The following is a 15,171-nucleotide window of genomic DNA, read 5'->3' as shown; positions in this document are numbered from 1 at the left end:
TGCCACTAATTCAGCGGAACAAGGGTAATGACAACCAATCATGAACCAGATACACGTACAAGCTTGTCTATTCAATTTCACAACAGTATCAAACGATTGCCATGCGTTCGCAAATGCGGATCCATATAAATTACACTGCAGATCGGTATCACCCCAAGCTGCAAAACTAGAAAAGTAATATAATACAGTATCAAACTGGCATATCTGTGAGCAATAACATCATATAAAAACTTATCTACAGTGGCACAAATAGCTGGTGAGATCCTATTCCTTTGTTCAAATAAGTACCGACACACAAAAGGAACTCGAAAAGGGTTGTAACCTAGGTAATCACGTCCTTCCATCTGGGACGATTAAAGCACTGCACAACTTCGCTGAAGGCACGGATTAGTTTGTCGTAAATCGTCTTCACAAGTATTTTGCCCTACAAATGTCAGTCACACAGAAAACTGAGGGGGATTACGTCCAGTGGGTAGGAACTCGCACTGGGAGCATTATACATTGGGGAAGTAGTGAGCGCCCCCGCAGCCCTGAAGATAGGTATTAGGTATCGCCCCCCCCCCCTGCATTGGCTGTAAAGAGCAGCCAAACATTCTACTGGCAAATGTGAAGCTAACGGGAGATAATATCGCTACATAATCACAACAGTTTCATACGTTGTTTTGCACACATATTGTCTCAACACACGATATATCCTGATTAAGGTATTCAACGTTATCATCATTGGTCTGATCATTGCGTCGTCATAAATAGATAAAACTTTACACTAAGGCACAGAAAGGGTTATGTCGCATGCATGCATCTCACCTTTCACTGGCCTGGCAGAAAGGGTTAGCAGAAAGACGACAGACCAATTCGTCTGTAGAAGGAAGACCACTGGCACTCAGCAGCTCTCAGTGACGTCAGAGTCCTCCAAATGACGTCACAAATCCCACAGCCCGGGCGCCGCGCCGGTCCCGGCTCAGATACCCAGCCGGTCGTAGGCGGGCAGGACGGGCGGCGGCTCGGCCGGCTCGTCAAACAGCCGCTCGTCGGGCTGGCCGCCGGGGCCCGCCGGCGGCGGGGGTGGGGGCGGCTCGGCCTCGCCGGCCATCTCCCGAAACACCTCGCCGGTCTCGGTCTGGTAGAGCGCGGCGCCGTCCTCTGCCAGCGTCTTGTAGACGGTGACGCCCGTCTCGGTGCGGTACACCTCGAGAGGCCAGCTGAGCGCCTCCTCCACCCCCGGCACCGGCAGCACGTCCACCATGTAGAACCGGTCGTCGGCCGCCGCCGGATCCGGCGACACGTGGCCGTCGGCCAGCGCCGCCGCCGCCGCCGCCGAGGTCGGCGACGGCGCGCGCGGCGCCGTCTCGTGCACCTTGGCGTGGTCCCGGAGCGCCTCCCGCCGGCTGAACGACTTGTCACACTCCAGGCACGAGTAGGGCTTCTCGCCAGTGTGCAGCCGCGAGTGACGATTCAGGGTTTTGGCGTGCGCGAATGTCATGGCGCACACCTCGCAGGCAAACGGCCGCTCGCCGGTATGGGAGCGGCGGTGGTCGCGCAGGTGGGTGCCGTCGCGGAACGTCTTACCGCACTCCTCGCAGCAGAACTGCCGCTCGCCGCGATGGCCGCGCTTGTGTTTGTACAAATTGGAGACAGTGGTGAAACCCTTTCCACAATCATCACACGTGTAAGGTTTCTCGCCCGAGTGTATCCGCTTGTGAATGTTGAGGTAGTAGGGCGATTTGAACGTCTTACCACAAACCTCGCAGCAGTAGGGTTTGTCCTTGGAGTGGACGCGCCGGTGTATGATGAGGTACGACTGCTGCGCGAACTCGCGGCCGCACTCGTCGCATTTGAACGGTTTGTCGCCGGTGTGCAGCCGCCGGTGGTTGATGAGTGTGGTGCGCAGCGCGAACCGGCGCCCGCACACATCACACTCGTGCGGCCGCTCGCCGGTATGTGTGCGCGCGTGGATCTTGATACTGGCCAGGTACTGAAACTGGCGGCTGCAGACGGTACATTGGTACGGCGCCGGACCCTCCACCCGCTGCCAGGGCACGGGGGGCTTGGCCGGCCGCGCCGCCGGCCTGGCCTTGGACGGCGGGCGCCGGCGAGCCCGGGACTTGGCCGGGAGTTGGGTGCCCATCACCTGGAAAGGACGACCATTAGATGGTCATTATATACCGCCGCTTCCCATATTTAACAGACAGCTAATGCAATCAATAGAGTAAAGTAAGATGGGTGAGACGGGCTTCAGTAGATGATTTCGCTGAGTTTAAATCAGGCGGAAGCAGTAGGAAACGATAAAGGCCTTGGATCGGCCAGAGCAAAACAATTATTTTACCCATTGTATCAAATGCACTGAGTCTAAGTCGATGTCTCATCTTTCCCCACTCTTACCTTGGCTCCTGGGGGCACGCTAGGACCGATAATGTCCGCGTTATTCTCCGGTTCGGTCTCTGCGTCCGGGCCGTCCACTTCAACAGCCAGCGGGTCGTCCTCGTCTGAAAACCGAGCACACACCATCGGTGAGAAATAATACATCTAGGCGCAATGATCGAATGTGGGGGAAAACAATGTGCTAGAAGATTCTTACTTCCAATATGAATAACTGCATCTAAGGAGTGGGTCTACTTAGGAATTTCGTTTCCATAACATTAAAGGGATTTACCATGTGGAATTTCTGCCAAAATCTGTTACAGGCCAAGCCGCCAATTGCAGGAACTATGACGCTCAACAATATGAATTAGGGTTAAGTTTGAGGGTGGAAGGGGGAGGGAAGTTTTCTGTACCTGCTCCATCTGGTTGATGCGAGACGAGTAGAGCCGGGTCATCTGTCAGGGAGGAAGAACCCAGAAACACGTCCTCCTCCTCCTGACCCTCCGCCTGCTCTCTCTGTTTCTCCGGGTCACCGGGCCGGTCCGTCGGGGGTCCCTTCACCTTCCCGGGCTGGTCAGGGTGACAGTATGAGCCAGCGGGGCTCACAGCAGCTCCCGTCGTGCAATCATCGCTAACACGGACCGCCTGCACCGGTATAATGTTCACTGGAGCCGTCTCCTCTGCGGGTGCCAACCCGCCTGGGCACAGGGCCACAGTCACAGCCGCAGCGGCATTGCTCTCCGCCCGGGGCTCCTCCTTTACACTGAGGTGTGCCTCACTGAGACCCGACCGGGCCGCTGTCTGCCCGTTGGTCCGGACAGCAGCAGACGCTGCTGCCTTTTTCCGCCCCGCGGTGGCGAGTCCCCTCAGCTGCCGCCTCAGCCGGTCCACTTGGGCCAGGAGGTCATCGAGGTCCTCCAGTAGGTGGATGCAATTGCCACAGAGGGCATCCTCCTGCTCTGGCGGGGGTCGGTCGGAGAACTCTAAGCTGAGCCGAATGGCTAGGCGCGTCTGCAGTTGTGCTAGCCATCGGGTGGGTTGAGCACACTTTGTACTGCACACCAGGCAAAGCACAGGCTGAGGACCCTCCATCACTACTGAAACAAGAAGAATAGGTTAAGAGTAGGTACCTACAATTTGGCCCTACTATGACTATGAATCAAAACTTGCAAATTTAAGCAAAGTAGGCATCTTTTGAAATTTAAATATCTCAATCTGAGTGTGTCCAATTTTGTAACATGAGCAATTGAGCAATCTAGGATAAAAATAATATCAAAGTTTTAAGAAAAATACTAAGTAAGTTGGTACATAAGTATTTGCAACACAGAAATGGAAAATATTGTTTGTTTTGTTGGGTTACGCCCTTTCGGTCCGATGAGACCATTTCAGAGCCGGAAGGTGAAGGATGATAGAAATTAGGGGGAGACATTGGTCTGGGCAGACACCCTAGAGAGTCGCCGGGGCTGAGCCCATCTTGATCTGAATGGACAGGCCGACCAGCCCCCCCCCCCCAAGCACTTTGCACCCGGCCATAGTGATAGGGTGCACTCCATCGGGAGCAGCGGTGCCGCTCCAAGGGAACAGCCCACATGAGATAAAGGTGCCTGTCCAGCCCGGAGTGGGGGTTGTGGCGTAGAGAAGGACTTTAGTATCCTGACTCCTGAGGGCTGTTCACGGGCCCTGTGTGCGGTAGGACCGCACACAGCCTCCAAGCTCCGCCCACTGCGTCCCTACGTCAGCCTTCCGTCACCGCACACAGCGATCGCTGTGGCCGGTCGGGACTGGCCACAGCGGACCGTCCACCGCACGCAGCCGTGACGTCAGAGCCGCCTACCCATCCCCTACCCCCACGCCTGCTGGACGCACCGCACACACCGCACGCAGCAGTGTGCGGTGCCCGTGAACACCCCTCTGAGCAAGGCTATATAAACCCAAGTATAAACCCTTGCTCCTGAGGCTCCTGAGGATGGAAGCGATGGAGCGGAGAATGAAAAATTTCAACTACCAGCACAATCACAGTCAGACAACTCCCTCACCATATCATATGGCCACCCGATCACTTACCCAATTTTCTGAAGAAGAAAAACAAGAAAAATTAGCCTGTGGCCTAGTGCCCATCACATAAACATATCAATATAAACATATAAGGCCTATGCCTATGCATCAATTCATAACATGTTCAGAGTCAGACATATCTGGCGCAGATACTACGACTCGGATGTCAATATTTATGTTTTGGGCCGATGACGTCATTCAATTAGAGGGCAGCTATTGGCTGAAATAAATAGTACATGACCGGAGTCAAAATTCCATCAAATTTCAACATTTTCCCAAATATCTTATTTTACTAGTCTACTCCGGCTTTAAAAATTGTGATCAATGTTTTGATCAAAAGTAAAAAACTCCACTTTTATCTGGCACGCTATTTTCAGTTACAAAGTAGGTACCTTCATTTCGTACATTCCATGTATTCATGTTCCATAACACAAGTCAAAAATGCGCAGGCAAGTGGCTGGTAAATTGCACACTACTTCTGTACGCTCATACGTCACCAAAACCGCTTGTATCTCATTCGCCCAGCTTAACAGAAACTCGTCAACCACACTCGCGTCTCTGGACGCCGACTAGCTGTCACCGGCGGGTGCCTCTGGGCCACGGGGCGTCACCCGCGCCTGCGCAGCGCCGCAGCCTTATACGCCCCCGGTGAGCGCCGCGCGTGGCGGTCCGCCCCCGACATCGTCCGGCGCGGCTTAAAACAGCCAGTCACTAGGGCTCAGCTCCTATAGGATCACTCTCGAACTCGTACTCGCGCGCACACCGATCACTCTCATGCGCCCTTGGTTTCCTGAGTGGGCGTGGGTTCACTGCCCTTGTTCCAGCCCTGCAGACCCTTTGGCAGCGCCGTGTCCTCCTCGAAGGAGCCGGTGCCCTCCACGAACTCCTCGTAGGTGGATTTCTCCTTGAAGGGCCGCGGCCCGAGCAGCTCGACCATATCGTCCCGCGCCAGGATCTCCTTCTGCAACAGCCGCTGGGCGACCTGCGCACACAGAAAGAGACCCGTTATTTACCGGTATACACGTAATCTTATCTATTGCAACGGCAACGGCGCCCAGACACACGGCATTAGAAACTTACGCGAAAGCAAGACGAAACGTGTACATGTAAACATACGCTGGATACCATCAGTCAGCCCTCGTCACTTCTTTACATCCCATACGGCTAATGAGAATAACCAAAACACACATCTTCCAGTTGTGAACATTGTTGAACGCCCAAAACATCAGTTGGCAGCCTCCTCACCTTTTCGACGTCGTCCTTGTGCTCGGTGAGCAGCTGCATGGTCCTGTCGAAGGCGCTGCTGATGATGCTGCGCACCTCGCTGTCGATCAGCTGGGCCGTCTCCTCCGAGTACGGCTTGTCCAACACCATGTCGCCAGGCTGCGGCTGCTCGAAGCTGACGTTACCTACCCGGTCGTTCATGCCGAACTGGGTCACCTGAGGACGGCGAGCGGACGAGGGGCGGAGGGGGAGGAGGTTAGCTATGGCGGGGACGGCGAGGCGGGACTTCCATCAGATTCAGACGTTTAACGGGAGCCCGCGAGGTGCCCCTGCGAGTCCTGTGGGTGGGGCCCTTTGGAGTGGGAGTATGACCAGCGCGGTTCCTCAGCTGAGGCCGATTGTCGCTGCAAGACGCCACGATCCCCTCGGGCCCGTGAAGCCCCTGAACCCGATGGAGGGGTCACGTGTCCCTGACCTCCCTCCCAGTTACGCCACTGGCAGAAGCTGTTCCTGACCTGAGCGTAGGCGCTCTGGGTGACCTTCCTGAGGTCGTCCTGCGCGCCGGTCGTGATCCGGTTGAAGAAGATGTGTTCTGAGACGCGTCCGCCGAGCGTCATGCACATGCGGTCGAGCAGCTGCTCCTTGGTGTAGAGGTACTGCTCCTTGGGCAGGTACTGCGCGTACCCGAGACCTTTGCCGCGCGGGATGATCGACACCTGGTGACGGGAGAAACGGGCGGTCAGAAATGGGACGGACGGGAGCGGGGACTCGATGCTGACTGCTAGACAACCCTGGGTCAGAGGGCAGCTGCAGGTAGGCGCAGTGGTGGTTTAGAGGCCAACCTGACACAGAATCAGGCCATTGGAGTCAACAAGCACAGCAGCTTGAGCCGGAAAAATTGTCACGCCTCGTTTCCAGACAGATCACAAACCAAACAACAAATGCCTCCACAGGCCGCATCTCATTTCCCACTGTAATCAAATTGTCATATGGAGAGTCTCCTCTCCACCTTTCTGCGAGCACAACCCATCGGGTCGCATAGCTCGGGGTCCCCCACCACCCGCTCCCGTTACCTTGAGCAGTGGGTCGGCGTGCTCGAGGAACCACCCGGCCACGGCGTGTCCGGCCTCGTGGTACGCCACCGTTCGCTTCTCGTCTGGCTGGAGAACCTGTGTACAATTACAGAGCACACGACTGATCAGAGTGCGGGAGACATTGGCTCAAGAACATATTTAGTATTAGAGTTGGCTGCATGGTGAAATGAGTAACACTTATCAACAGACGATAAATGTGATGTAAAAAAAAATGAGACATCAGCTGTCCCTTTTTATAAATGGTGATACCATTTCATCTCGTTTGTTGGAAACTAAACTCAATATTTGGATACTAAATTGAGTTCGGTTTGCTGGGCTGGTGCCTGCCACTTCCGTTCAGACCTTGCACTACAAAAAAAGCCAGGCCACTAGTTACCTACAAAAAGCCAGCCAGGCCGAGATAAAGCCAGATAGCCGGCAGTCACGCACCTGAGTTTTCTTCTCCATTCCGGCCACCACCCGCTCGATGGCCTGTTCAAAGTGTTTGAGCACGATGCTCTCGTTGAGATCTCTTGCGGCGATCAGCGCCGCCTCGTTACACACGTTAGCAATGTCAGCGCCTGCAGAAAGAACAGAAGACACTCAGAGGCGAGGAACAGCTGAAGCTGGGCATAAGATACAACACATATACTTGATGACAAATATGCTAGTGCTTTCATTAAGCATCAACCTTAATACACGAACTTTTCCAGTTTCAACAATTTCGACGAGATACTCTGGTCTCAGTTTGCTTGCAAGTTAGAAAAAAAATGCATTTTGAGGTAGCTGTCTTCGTTTTACCTGTGAAGCCTGGAGTGAGGGCGGCCATTTTCCGAGCTAGTTCCTCCTTATCGATGTCCGTTTTCAGCTCCTTCAGGTGAACCTGCGGCACGACAAACAACACGTTCAGAGACTACGAAAGCAGGGCGAATCCGTTAAGTGCCGCAAATTGGGCATCACAAGACGATTGAAGAAGACATATGAACTCAATAAAATATACGAGTCAAACGCCGCATAGCTTAAATAAAAATTAAAAAGCATAAGAAGTCAAAACGTACCCAAATACACGGTGAATAGCTACTCCATCTCTCAGAACATATATCTGCTCCCTTTATCAGCTCCGAACCCACCTTGAAGATGGACGCGCGACCCTTGATGTCCGGCGCCGGCACGTAGATCTGCCGGTCGAACCTGCCGGGTCGCATCAGAGCGCTGTCCAGGATGTCCACACGGTTGGTGGCCGCCAGAACCACTACGTTGGTAGTCGTGTTGAAACCTGGCGCACCGCGGAAGGAACGTCACAGAAACTGGCGCCGGTCACACCGGGAGATAGTCGCAGAGAAACTGAGAGAAAGTCAGACATTTATTGGAGATACTATGCAAAAACGACAAAGAGTCCGAAAGACACCTAGCTATGTAAAAGATTTGCCGGAACATTGAGAAATATGTCACCTGACATCCAATTGCTCATCTGGTTAAAGACCAGCATAAATTTCGTCGTTATAAATCTATCTTCAGTTTCTATATAAATAACTTTCCCGCCGCACCACTCGGTCACTGACCATCCATTTCGACGAGCAGCTGGTTCAGCGTGTTCTCCTGTTCGGAGGCGCCGCCGATGCTGCGACCGCCGCGCTTCCGACCCACAGCGTCAATCTCGTCGATGAACAGGATACAGGGCGCGTGCTTCCGCGCCTGTGCAAACATGTCGCGTACCTGGGAGGCAGAAGAGAGGTCAGAACAGGTCAGGTCACAACTCAGGTCACATTGACTCAGGAATCTGAGCTCTGAGACGTGATCAGAGGACGTGTTCTATTCAAAAGAACACTGCAGAACAGAGGGAACGTTATGTAAAATTTGAGAAAATTCGATAAAGGCAACTACCAAAGGACAGTGCTTCTTCTGCAGCGCTCGTCATAAGAATACTCATCGCGCAGACTTTAACATACAAAACACTGATGAAATTCCTAGCTACTTGCCCTGGAAGGGGGGGGGGGGGGGGTCCGCCCAAGCAGCCTGAAACTTACCCTGGAGGGTCCGACGCCGACGAACATCTCGAGGAACTCTGAGCCAGAGACGCTGATAAAGGGCACGGCAGCCTCGCCGGCGGTGGCCTTGGCCAGCAGCGTCTTACCCGTGCCAGGGGGGCCTGGAGACCAGATATAACGGGAGCAGGGGTTGGCGTCTGGTGTGGTGGGGTTGGGACGCCGGCTCTACGGAACTCATCTTCGAGAGACGCAATCAGTTAATAATAACATAGGCTGGTTAGACAGTATACAGTATTCTTAAGTCGTGTTTCCTCGATTATTAAAACGGAACCCGAACATAAAAACCTCGTAATAAATAAATATTTACGGCATTCGTGATTCGAGCACCTCGCAGAAATATAGCTACAAATTTGAATGGAATGAGTTATATGATATTTGTAGCTTGCATCTACATAATGCACAGACGCGAGCTCAGGAACCCAGAGCCACGGACCTGTGAGCATGGCTCCTTTGGGGATTTTCGCTCCCAGCGCCATATATTGCTGTGGGTGTTTCAGGAAGTTCACAAACTCCATAATTTCGATTTTGGCCTCCTCACAGCCGGCTACATCCCTGAAAATGGAGATAAAATACTCGTCGGTAACGGAATATAACGACTTAGCTCAAATATGATCAACATAATGGGTGGAGACTTCCATTTCGCGTCTAGCTAGACGCGTCTAAGTCTTAGAAGCGTCTAGCTGGACGCGGCTGCGTCTATCTGGCGACAGCTAACTTTAGCCGCGTCCAGCTTGGAAGTCTCCGTCCAACAGTTAGACGCCAAGTTAGACGCCAGCTTGGACGTCTGCTCAGTTAGACGCCAGTTGGACGCCAGTGGAAGTCTCCACCCAATATGAAGTATTACAAGATTATTTCACAAGTGCCTTGCAAATTCCAAGAAATGAATGAATCGGACGATGTTACGAATCAAAGACTCAAACAACAAAGCAAATATTATACTCTGTGATATTTGAAGTAGGTACAAATCAAATAAAAGTCCAGCATGGTTACTTCTGTTAAAAGTTACTTCTGTGCCGGAGCAGTCACCAATCACCACACATTCTGCCATCATCGTTCGCACCTGAACTTAACGCCGATCTCGTCCGGGTTGATGAGTTTGGCCGTCGACTCCATCACCCCGCCGAAGAGGCCGCCGCCGCGCTTCCCGCCCGGTCCCACGCCGCCGCCCATGACGCTCGCGCCGCGCCGGAACATGTAGATGGCGAACCCTGCCGATAGGTCGGGGGCGTCAGAACACGCGGAACGCGAGCCCGGCAGGAGTGAGACTCTTCTAACTAGTACACAAGTGTGTAGTACTCAGATCAAAGGGACGCCAAGGTTATATGGGAGATATGCAATCAACTCGATCATACAAATATCACATGATTAGGTTATGATGTGTGAGCATGTGTAAGCCGTCAAACTACGAATGCAGCTTGCCCGTCATTAGCTGATTTCCCTTACTAGGCGCTCAAACTTCAGCCGGACGACCGATCACCAACCGGTCCCGCCTTCATTTGTCCTCGCCTTTTTCGTTACCATGACAACCCAACCTCTCCCTATCATAAGACTCCCACCTCAAAACCTCACTACCTCCCGCAAACACAGGTCCCACGAACCTCTTCCCTTTCCCGCGCGCAGTCCCACACCCCCCGCCCCCCCCCTACTGACCGAGTATGAGCAGCGTTGGAAGGAAGCCGAGAACCCCGCTGGCCTCGAGCTCCTGTTTGTACACCACCGGCACGAAGCTGGGCGGCTCAATGCCCAGCTCTGTCTGCGCGTGCTCCAGGTTCCGCTCGAACGCGTCCACAGAGCCAATGTTGAACCAGAGCGTGGCCTGAACGGACACGGCGGGCGAGGGGTAAGAACAGGAGTACGTGCTGTTTATTTAGAGGAAGCTCGAGAAATTTGTGTGGAACATCACTTACGTAAGGGAAGACTGAGCTTGATAAAAAAGCTTTGATAAAAAATGTTTCGGTAAACGGTTTGACCGTAACAAAGTTGCAATGCATAAGCCGCATGGGTTGTATGGAGCTATTGAGAACTATCGGCCAAAAGCTTCTTTAATAATGATCAAAGGTTTCAGGCCATATCGCTTAATTTCACGTTTCATGAATGCATATTCAAGGCGGAAACACGACAAAACGAGAGAACAGAATATTTTCTGTTGTATACTCACGGCACCCTCGATGTTGTTGCCGGGCTGGAGGCGCACGCGCACCCACTTCTTGTTGACCACCTCCAGCTTGTCGACGACGCCGCGGCTCAGGTAGCTGCACCCCAGACAGGAGGGTGGAAACGTTAGACACAGGAGGGTGACAATGTTTCGTCGTCACCAGGAGAAAAAAGTCGTCATAGGCTGCATACGCTGCTGATGAAATAAAGGGAGGAAGCCGAGTAACTGAATCTAGATCAGCGTGATCACCCCCCCCCCTAATACCACGGTTACATAGCACACGGTGCGAGTCAAATATTGCGTAAAACGTCAAAATGGCGCACGCCGTTCACTTCGGAGCATCCCTCTATCCCAATGACGTATATTCACACGTACACCGCGCTTACGTCCATCAGTCACCGTTACCGCCTGCGTCCCGTAGATGCTAGCTAATGGTGTTCGGGCATATCGCGGTCTCGCGGCTCGCCCGGTGACCCCTCCCCTCCCACACCCCACCACTGACCTGTTGGAGAACTCCTTCCACGTGATCTCCTTGTAGCCGACGTCGTACATGGCGGCCAGTAGGCCGATGGCCGTGCAGCCGGCCACCACGTACAGCACCAGCCGGGCCTGGTCGCCGCCACCCGGGTCGCCCGGCTTACCGCCTCTGGCGGAGCGGCACGGCGGAGCGGTCAGCGGCGGGCAGAGGCGGAGACGGGACGGCCGGCCGACAGAGAACGAGAGCAAACGGAACGGAGGAAGTCTCGGCAGAATTTATGTCAGTCAACTTTTGTGAATGTCTCCTCAGGAGACTTTACCAAATTTAATAGATGAATAAATGAGCTCAATGATTAGAAGCTGATACTACCCATGCTTTCATTTAATTGCTTTGAAAAAAAAACACCACATGAAGCTTGAATATTAGAAACGACAAACATGCAGCACTCACTTCATGCCCGGTCCGCCAAAGTTGATTTTGAACGACCACATGGGGTCCTTGATCTGCTCCTTCCGAGGTGCGCCAGCGGCCCCACGGGACGGTTTGGGCGGCGGCGGCGGTGCCTTGGCCTTCCCCTCGGCCTCCTTGGCGCCATTCTTGGGTTTGAAGTACTTCTCGAATCCCTCGGGTGGCGGCTTACAGCGGCGCAGGCGGCCTCCGAGGAGCCCCTCTGCGCCGGAGGAGACCCAGGCCAACGTGCGCGCCGACAGACGGAGTGGCTGAGAGTAGATGAGCGGGAGGTCAGGGGAGATCGCAGCAAAACACGACAAACAGAGGGAGGGAGAAGGGAGAGCCGAGGGAAAGGGAGAGAGATGTAGCTGTATTCAGGTCTAATGCCAGTTGCCACTTTTCCAAACTAAAATAATGTATTCTTTCTTTTCATATTTTTAAGTAAGCAAATTCCTGTGAACTGGAGTTCCAGGGCCCAAATCCCAATCTTATCAACTGCCATGAATGCGCATTTACGGTACCTATTTGGTAACTATGGAACTATTCCACATTCACTTATTCATTCATTCAAGCAACATTTATCATCATTCACGCTATCAAAATCATTGGACAAGATTAGCTGGACGTAAATAAAAAGGATAACTTTGATCATTAGCAGGGCTGCGGAGTCGGAGTTGGAGTCGGAGTCGGTCGGAGTCGACAGTTGTGACCGGAGTCGGAGTCGGAGTTGATTTTAGAAACCCGAGCCGCAGTCGGAGTCGGAGTCACCGAAAATCTGTCGACTCCGCAGCCCTGCTAGGTCTGCGGAGTCGGAGTCGGGAGTTGGAGTCGGTCGGAGTCGACAATTCTGCCCGGAGTCGGAGTCGGAGCTGGTTTTTGAAAGCCGGAGTCGGAGTCCCCGAAAATCCATCAACTCTGCAGCCCTGATCATTAGCGGCAGAACACCTTCAATTAAGGGGGGCACTGCCGACTTTTGGCCCCATTCTTTCCATGCAACACCCATGGGGCTAATGTTAAAATGGCAGAATCAAGGGGGGCATGGTGCCCCCTCCCCCCGTTCCGCCGTCTATGTCTTTTATATCAGTGCCATAAACTCTGGCCAGTGCTGCCAAATCCTATTTACAGCATTGGTAAGATCAAGATTGGACCATGGATTATTATCCATGATTGGACCCTGGGCCCTGTTTGGTGGCTGTTTTTATATCAGTCTGCTGTCGGTTTTTCCCTTATAAGGAAGTTATTGCTGGCGCTTCTTGACCTCTCATTGGCCTAACGAATAGACCACTTGAATTCGACCAATGAGGAGCCAAGAAGTAGCAGCATGCTCGCAGCCTGCTGATAAATAAACAGGGGGCGAACAGAGCTCAGGAGTGTGCTAAAAAAGGCCTGTGTCCCTCATCACCAATATTTGTCTTCATGTGGCCTCGATTATGTTATTTACTTTCTATGTCTATTGCATCTTTGACCAACTGATCCGATACAAAGGATCAGATGTCATTTGTTTCAAATCTAAGCTAACCTTGACTACTTACTTACTTACTTACTTACGAAGTACAGAATTTGGATAGGCCAGACTAGGCCTTTAGAAACCTTTCTAGTCGAGCTCCTCGTGCGTCTGACTATTCATCTGCGTGAGGGATGTCGTGTGCATGGTGTGCCCAGTGAGCGTCAAGCCGGTTTTTGAATTGGTTCAGGGTGTCGGATGCGACGACCACTGACGGTAGGCTGTTCCAGTCGTTGATGACCCGGATGGAGAACGCGTTGCGCCGAATCCTGGAGACCGCTCGCGGCTTGGCTAGTCTCCATTGGTGTTCTCTTGTAGCAGGAGTTCTGTCGGCTGCCATCTCGAAGAAGTTGCGAGGGTCCATGTCAAGTCCACCGCGGAGCAGCTGATAAACCGCGATCATATCTCCACGCCTCCGTCTGTAGTACAGCGTTGGTAGCTGCAGCACTTTCAGACGCTCTCGATACGGGAGGTGTCGAAGATCGGGAACCAGCTTGGTCGCCCGCCTCTGCACCCGCTCTACCAGCCGCTGGTCCGCCCGGTTGAAGGGACCCCACACTAGGTTCCCGTACTCAAGGTGGGGTCGGACAAGGGCCTTGAGGAGCAGGGGGAGGGTTGATTTGTCAAGAAGGTGGAAGGACCGACGAATCACTGCCATCACTTGTGTTGCCTTCCTTACGGCCGCAGCAGCCTGCTTCCGGAATTTGAGCTGGGTATCCATGAGGACGCCAAGGTCTCTCTCGACATCCGACTCCGCGACTGTAGTTCCCCCCATCCGGTATGTGTGGTGCTGGTTGCCTCCGCCGATGTGGAGCACCTTGCACTTTCCAGGGTTGAATGCCAGCTGCCACCTGTCTGCCCAGTGAAGTGCCGCGTTCAGGTCCTCCTGCAGGGATGCCGAGTCGGACGGAGAGCAGATAGGTCTATAGAGTTTGCTGTCGTCGGCGAATATCTTTATCCCGCAGCTTAGCGGCTCCGGCAGGTCGTTCACGTACAGCGTGAAGAGCAGTGGAGCAAGGACTGAACCCTGTGGAACACCGCTGGAACTTGACTAAACAGGATGTTTGCCTGCTGCCAAAAGTTACTAAAAAGATAGAGGTGAGCGATATCATTTTGGTGATAAGGAGTATCTCTATAATTTTCTTACAAGTACCTGCTTATCATATGAAAGATAAAAAAGAAAACGATCAGCATCAACACTTTGAAATAGCACTCACCACTACAGTAGTATTGTCATATCTTGTAGGGACTGATCTTCCCAGTAAGCGGCATGTTCCTAATATCCTGTAAGCCATATCAAAATATACGATGTATTTTAAATGACCACCTAACTTGAGTTACATAACAACAATATTCTCAATCGCTCTGTCGTCAGAGAAAGTGCAGTATGTAAAAACAATGGAAGCGAATTTTTGGAAACGTAACATATGCGTCGTTTTTGTAGATAAATCAATGTGTTCGACAGCAGCTTCCTTGCTGTGTGCGAAAACAGCGCATTATTCGAAAGAAGTCGTTCGAATGCTGTGGTGTGATCTTAATTTGTACAACTAGGTATTATGTGCATCATAATTATGTATTGAAGATAGAAAATAGAGTCAAAATTGATGTGACAATAGTCTAGTTGCAAGTATTATGAGCCTTTTCACGCTCGAGTACCGAGTAATACTGACACATTTGTATTGTGTCACTTGCATTCCAGCGATGAAATCGGTCACTCTACGTTAGATTTGACTTGTTTCACACAGTCTTTCCTGAAATGGAAGCAAAATCTGTCAGCGGTTTGAACATGGTTTAAATTTTGACTTGATATGTAAACTTGTCAG

At 52.5% G+C, this 15,171-nt stretch overlaps 3 protein-coding genes across 5 annotated transcripts in view; 1 reads left to right on the top strand and 2 right to left on the bottom strand.

The window, feature by feature from the left end:
• Window positions 1–52: 52 nt before the first annotated feature.
• Window positions 53–4,554, bottom strand: LOC122370087 (zinc finger and SCAN domain-containing protein 22-like). 2 transcript variants are annotated; one of them, XM_043345350.1, is made up of 4 exons: window positions 4,426–4,554; window positions 2,775–3,458; window positions 2,383–2,486; window positions 53–2,131 (listed from the first exon to the last, which is right to left on the bottom strand). In XM_043345350.1, exons 2-4 carry the CDS (start codon window positions 3,451–3,453, stop codon window positions 962–964), a joined length of 1,953 nt encoding a protein of 650 aa, XP_043201285.1. In that variant the 5' UTR covers window positions 3,454–3,458; window positions 4,426–4,554; the 3' UTR covers window positions 53–961. The 2 variants fall into 2 exon arrangements, with proteins under 2 accessions (XP_043201285.1, XP_043201286.1); XM_043345351.1 differs by having other exon boundaries at window positions 2,775–3,455.
• Window positions 4,555–4,811: 257 nt separating this feature from the next.
• LOC122370095 (AFG3-like protein 2) lies at window positions 4,812–15,169 on the bottom strand. The gene is made up of 16 exons (XM_043345357.1): window positions 14,566–15,169; window positions 11,845–12,113; window positions 11,419–11,562; window positions 10,920–11,013; window positions 10,412–10,577; window positions 9,822–9,969; window positions 9,195–9,313; window positions 8,741–8,862; window positions 8,276–8,429; window positions 7,844–7,989; window positions 7,515–7,596; window positions 7,164–7,294; window positions 6,714–6,809; window positions 6,156–6,356; window positions 5,662–5,856; window positions 4,812–5,398 (listed from the first exon to the last, which is right to left on the bottom strand). The coding sequence occupies exons 1-16, from the start codon at window positions 14,641–14,643 to the stop codon at window positions 5,189–5,191; spliced, it is 2,355 nt and encodes a 784-aa protein (XP_043201292.1). The 5' UTR covers window positions 14,644–15,169; the 3' UTR covers window positions 4,812–5,188.
• Window positions 14,858–15,171, top strand: part of LOC122370096 (kinesin-like protein KIF2A) — a 34,849-nt gene continuing 34,535 nt past the window's right edge. The window contains exon 1 of one of the 2 annotated variants that reach the window (XM_043345361.1): window positions 14,858–14,899. The gene's annotated coding sequence lies outside the window, so the exon portion shown is untranslated. The remainder of the gene's footprint in view (window positions 14,900–15,171) is intronic. The other variant, XM_043345359.1, reaches the window with a different exon arrangement.

This window comes from Amphibalanus amphitrite, unplaced genomic scaffold (assembly GCF_019059575.1).
Source record: "Amphibalanus amphitrite isolate SeventyFive unplaced genomic scaffold, NRLGWU_Aamphi_draft 001097F_arrow, whole genome shotgun sequence".
Classification (NCBI taxonomy): Eukaryota; Metazoa; Arthropoda; class Thecostraca; order Balanomorpha; family Balanidae; genus Amphibalanus; species Amphibalanus amphitrite.
The sequence above is the reverse complement of the archived record's forward strand: the minus strand, read 5'-3'. Positions and strand labels throughout refer to the sequence as shown.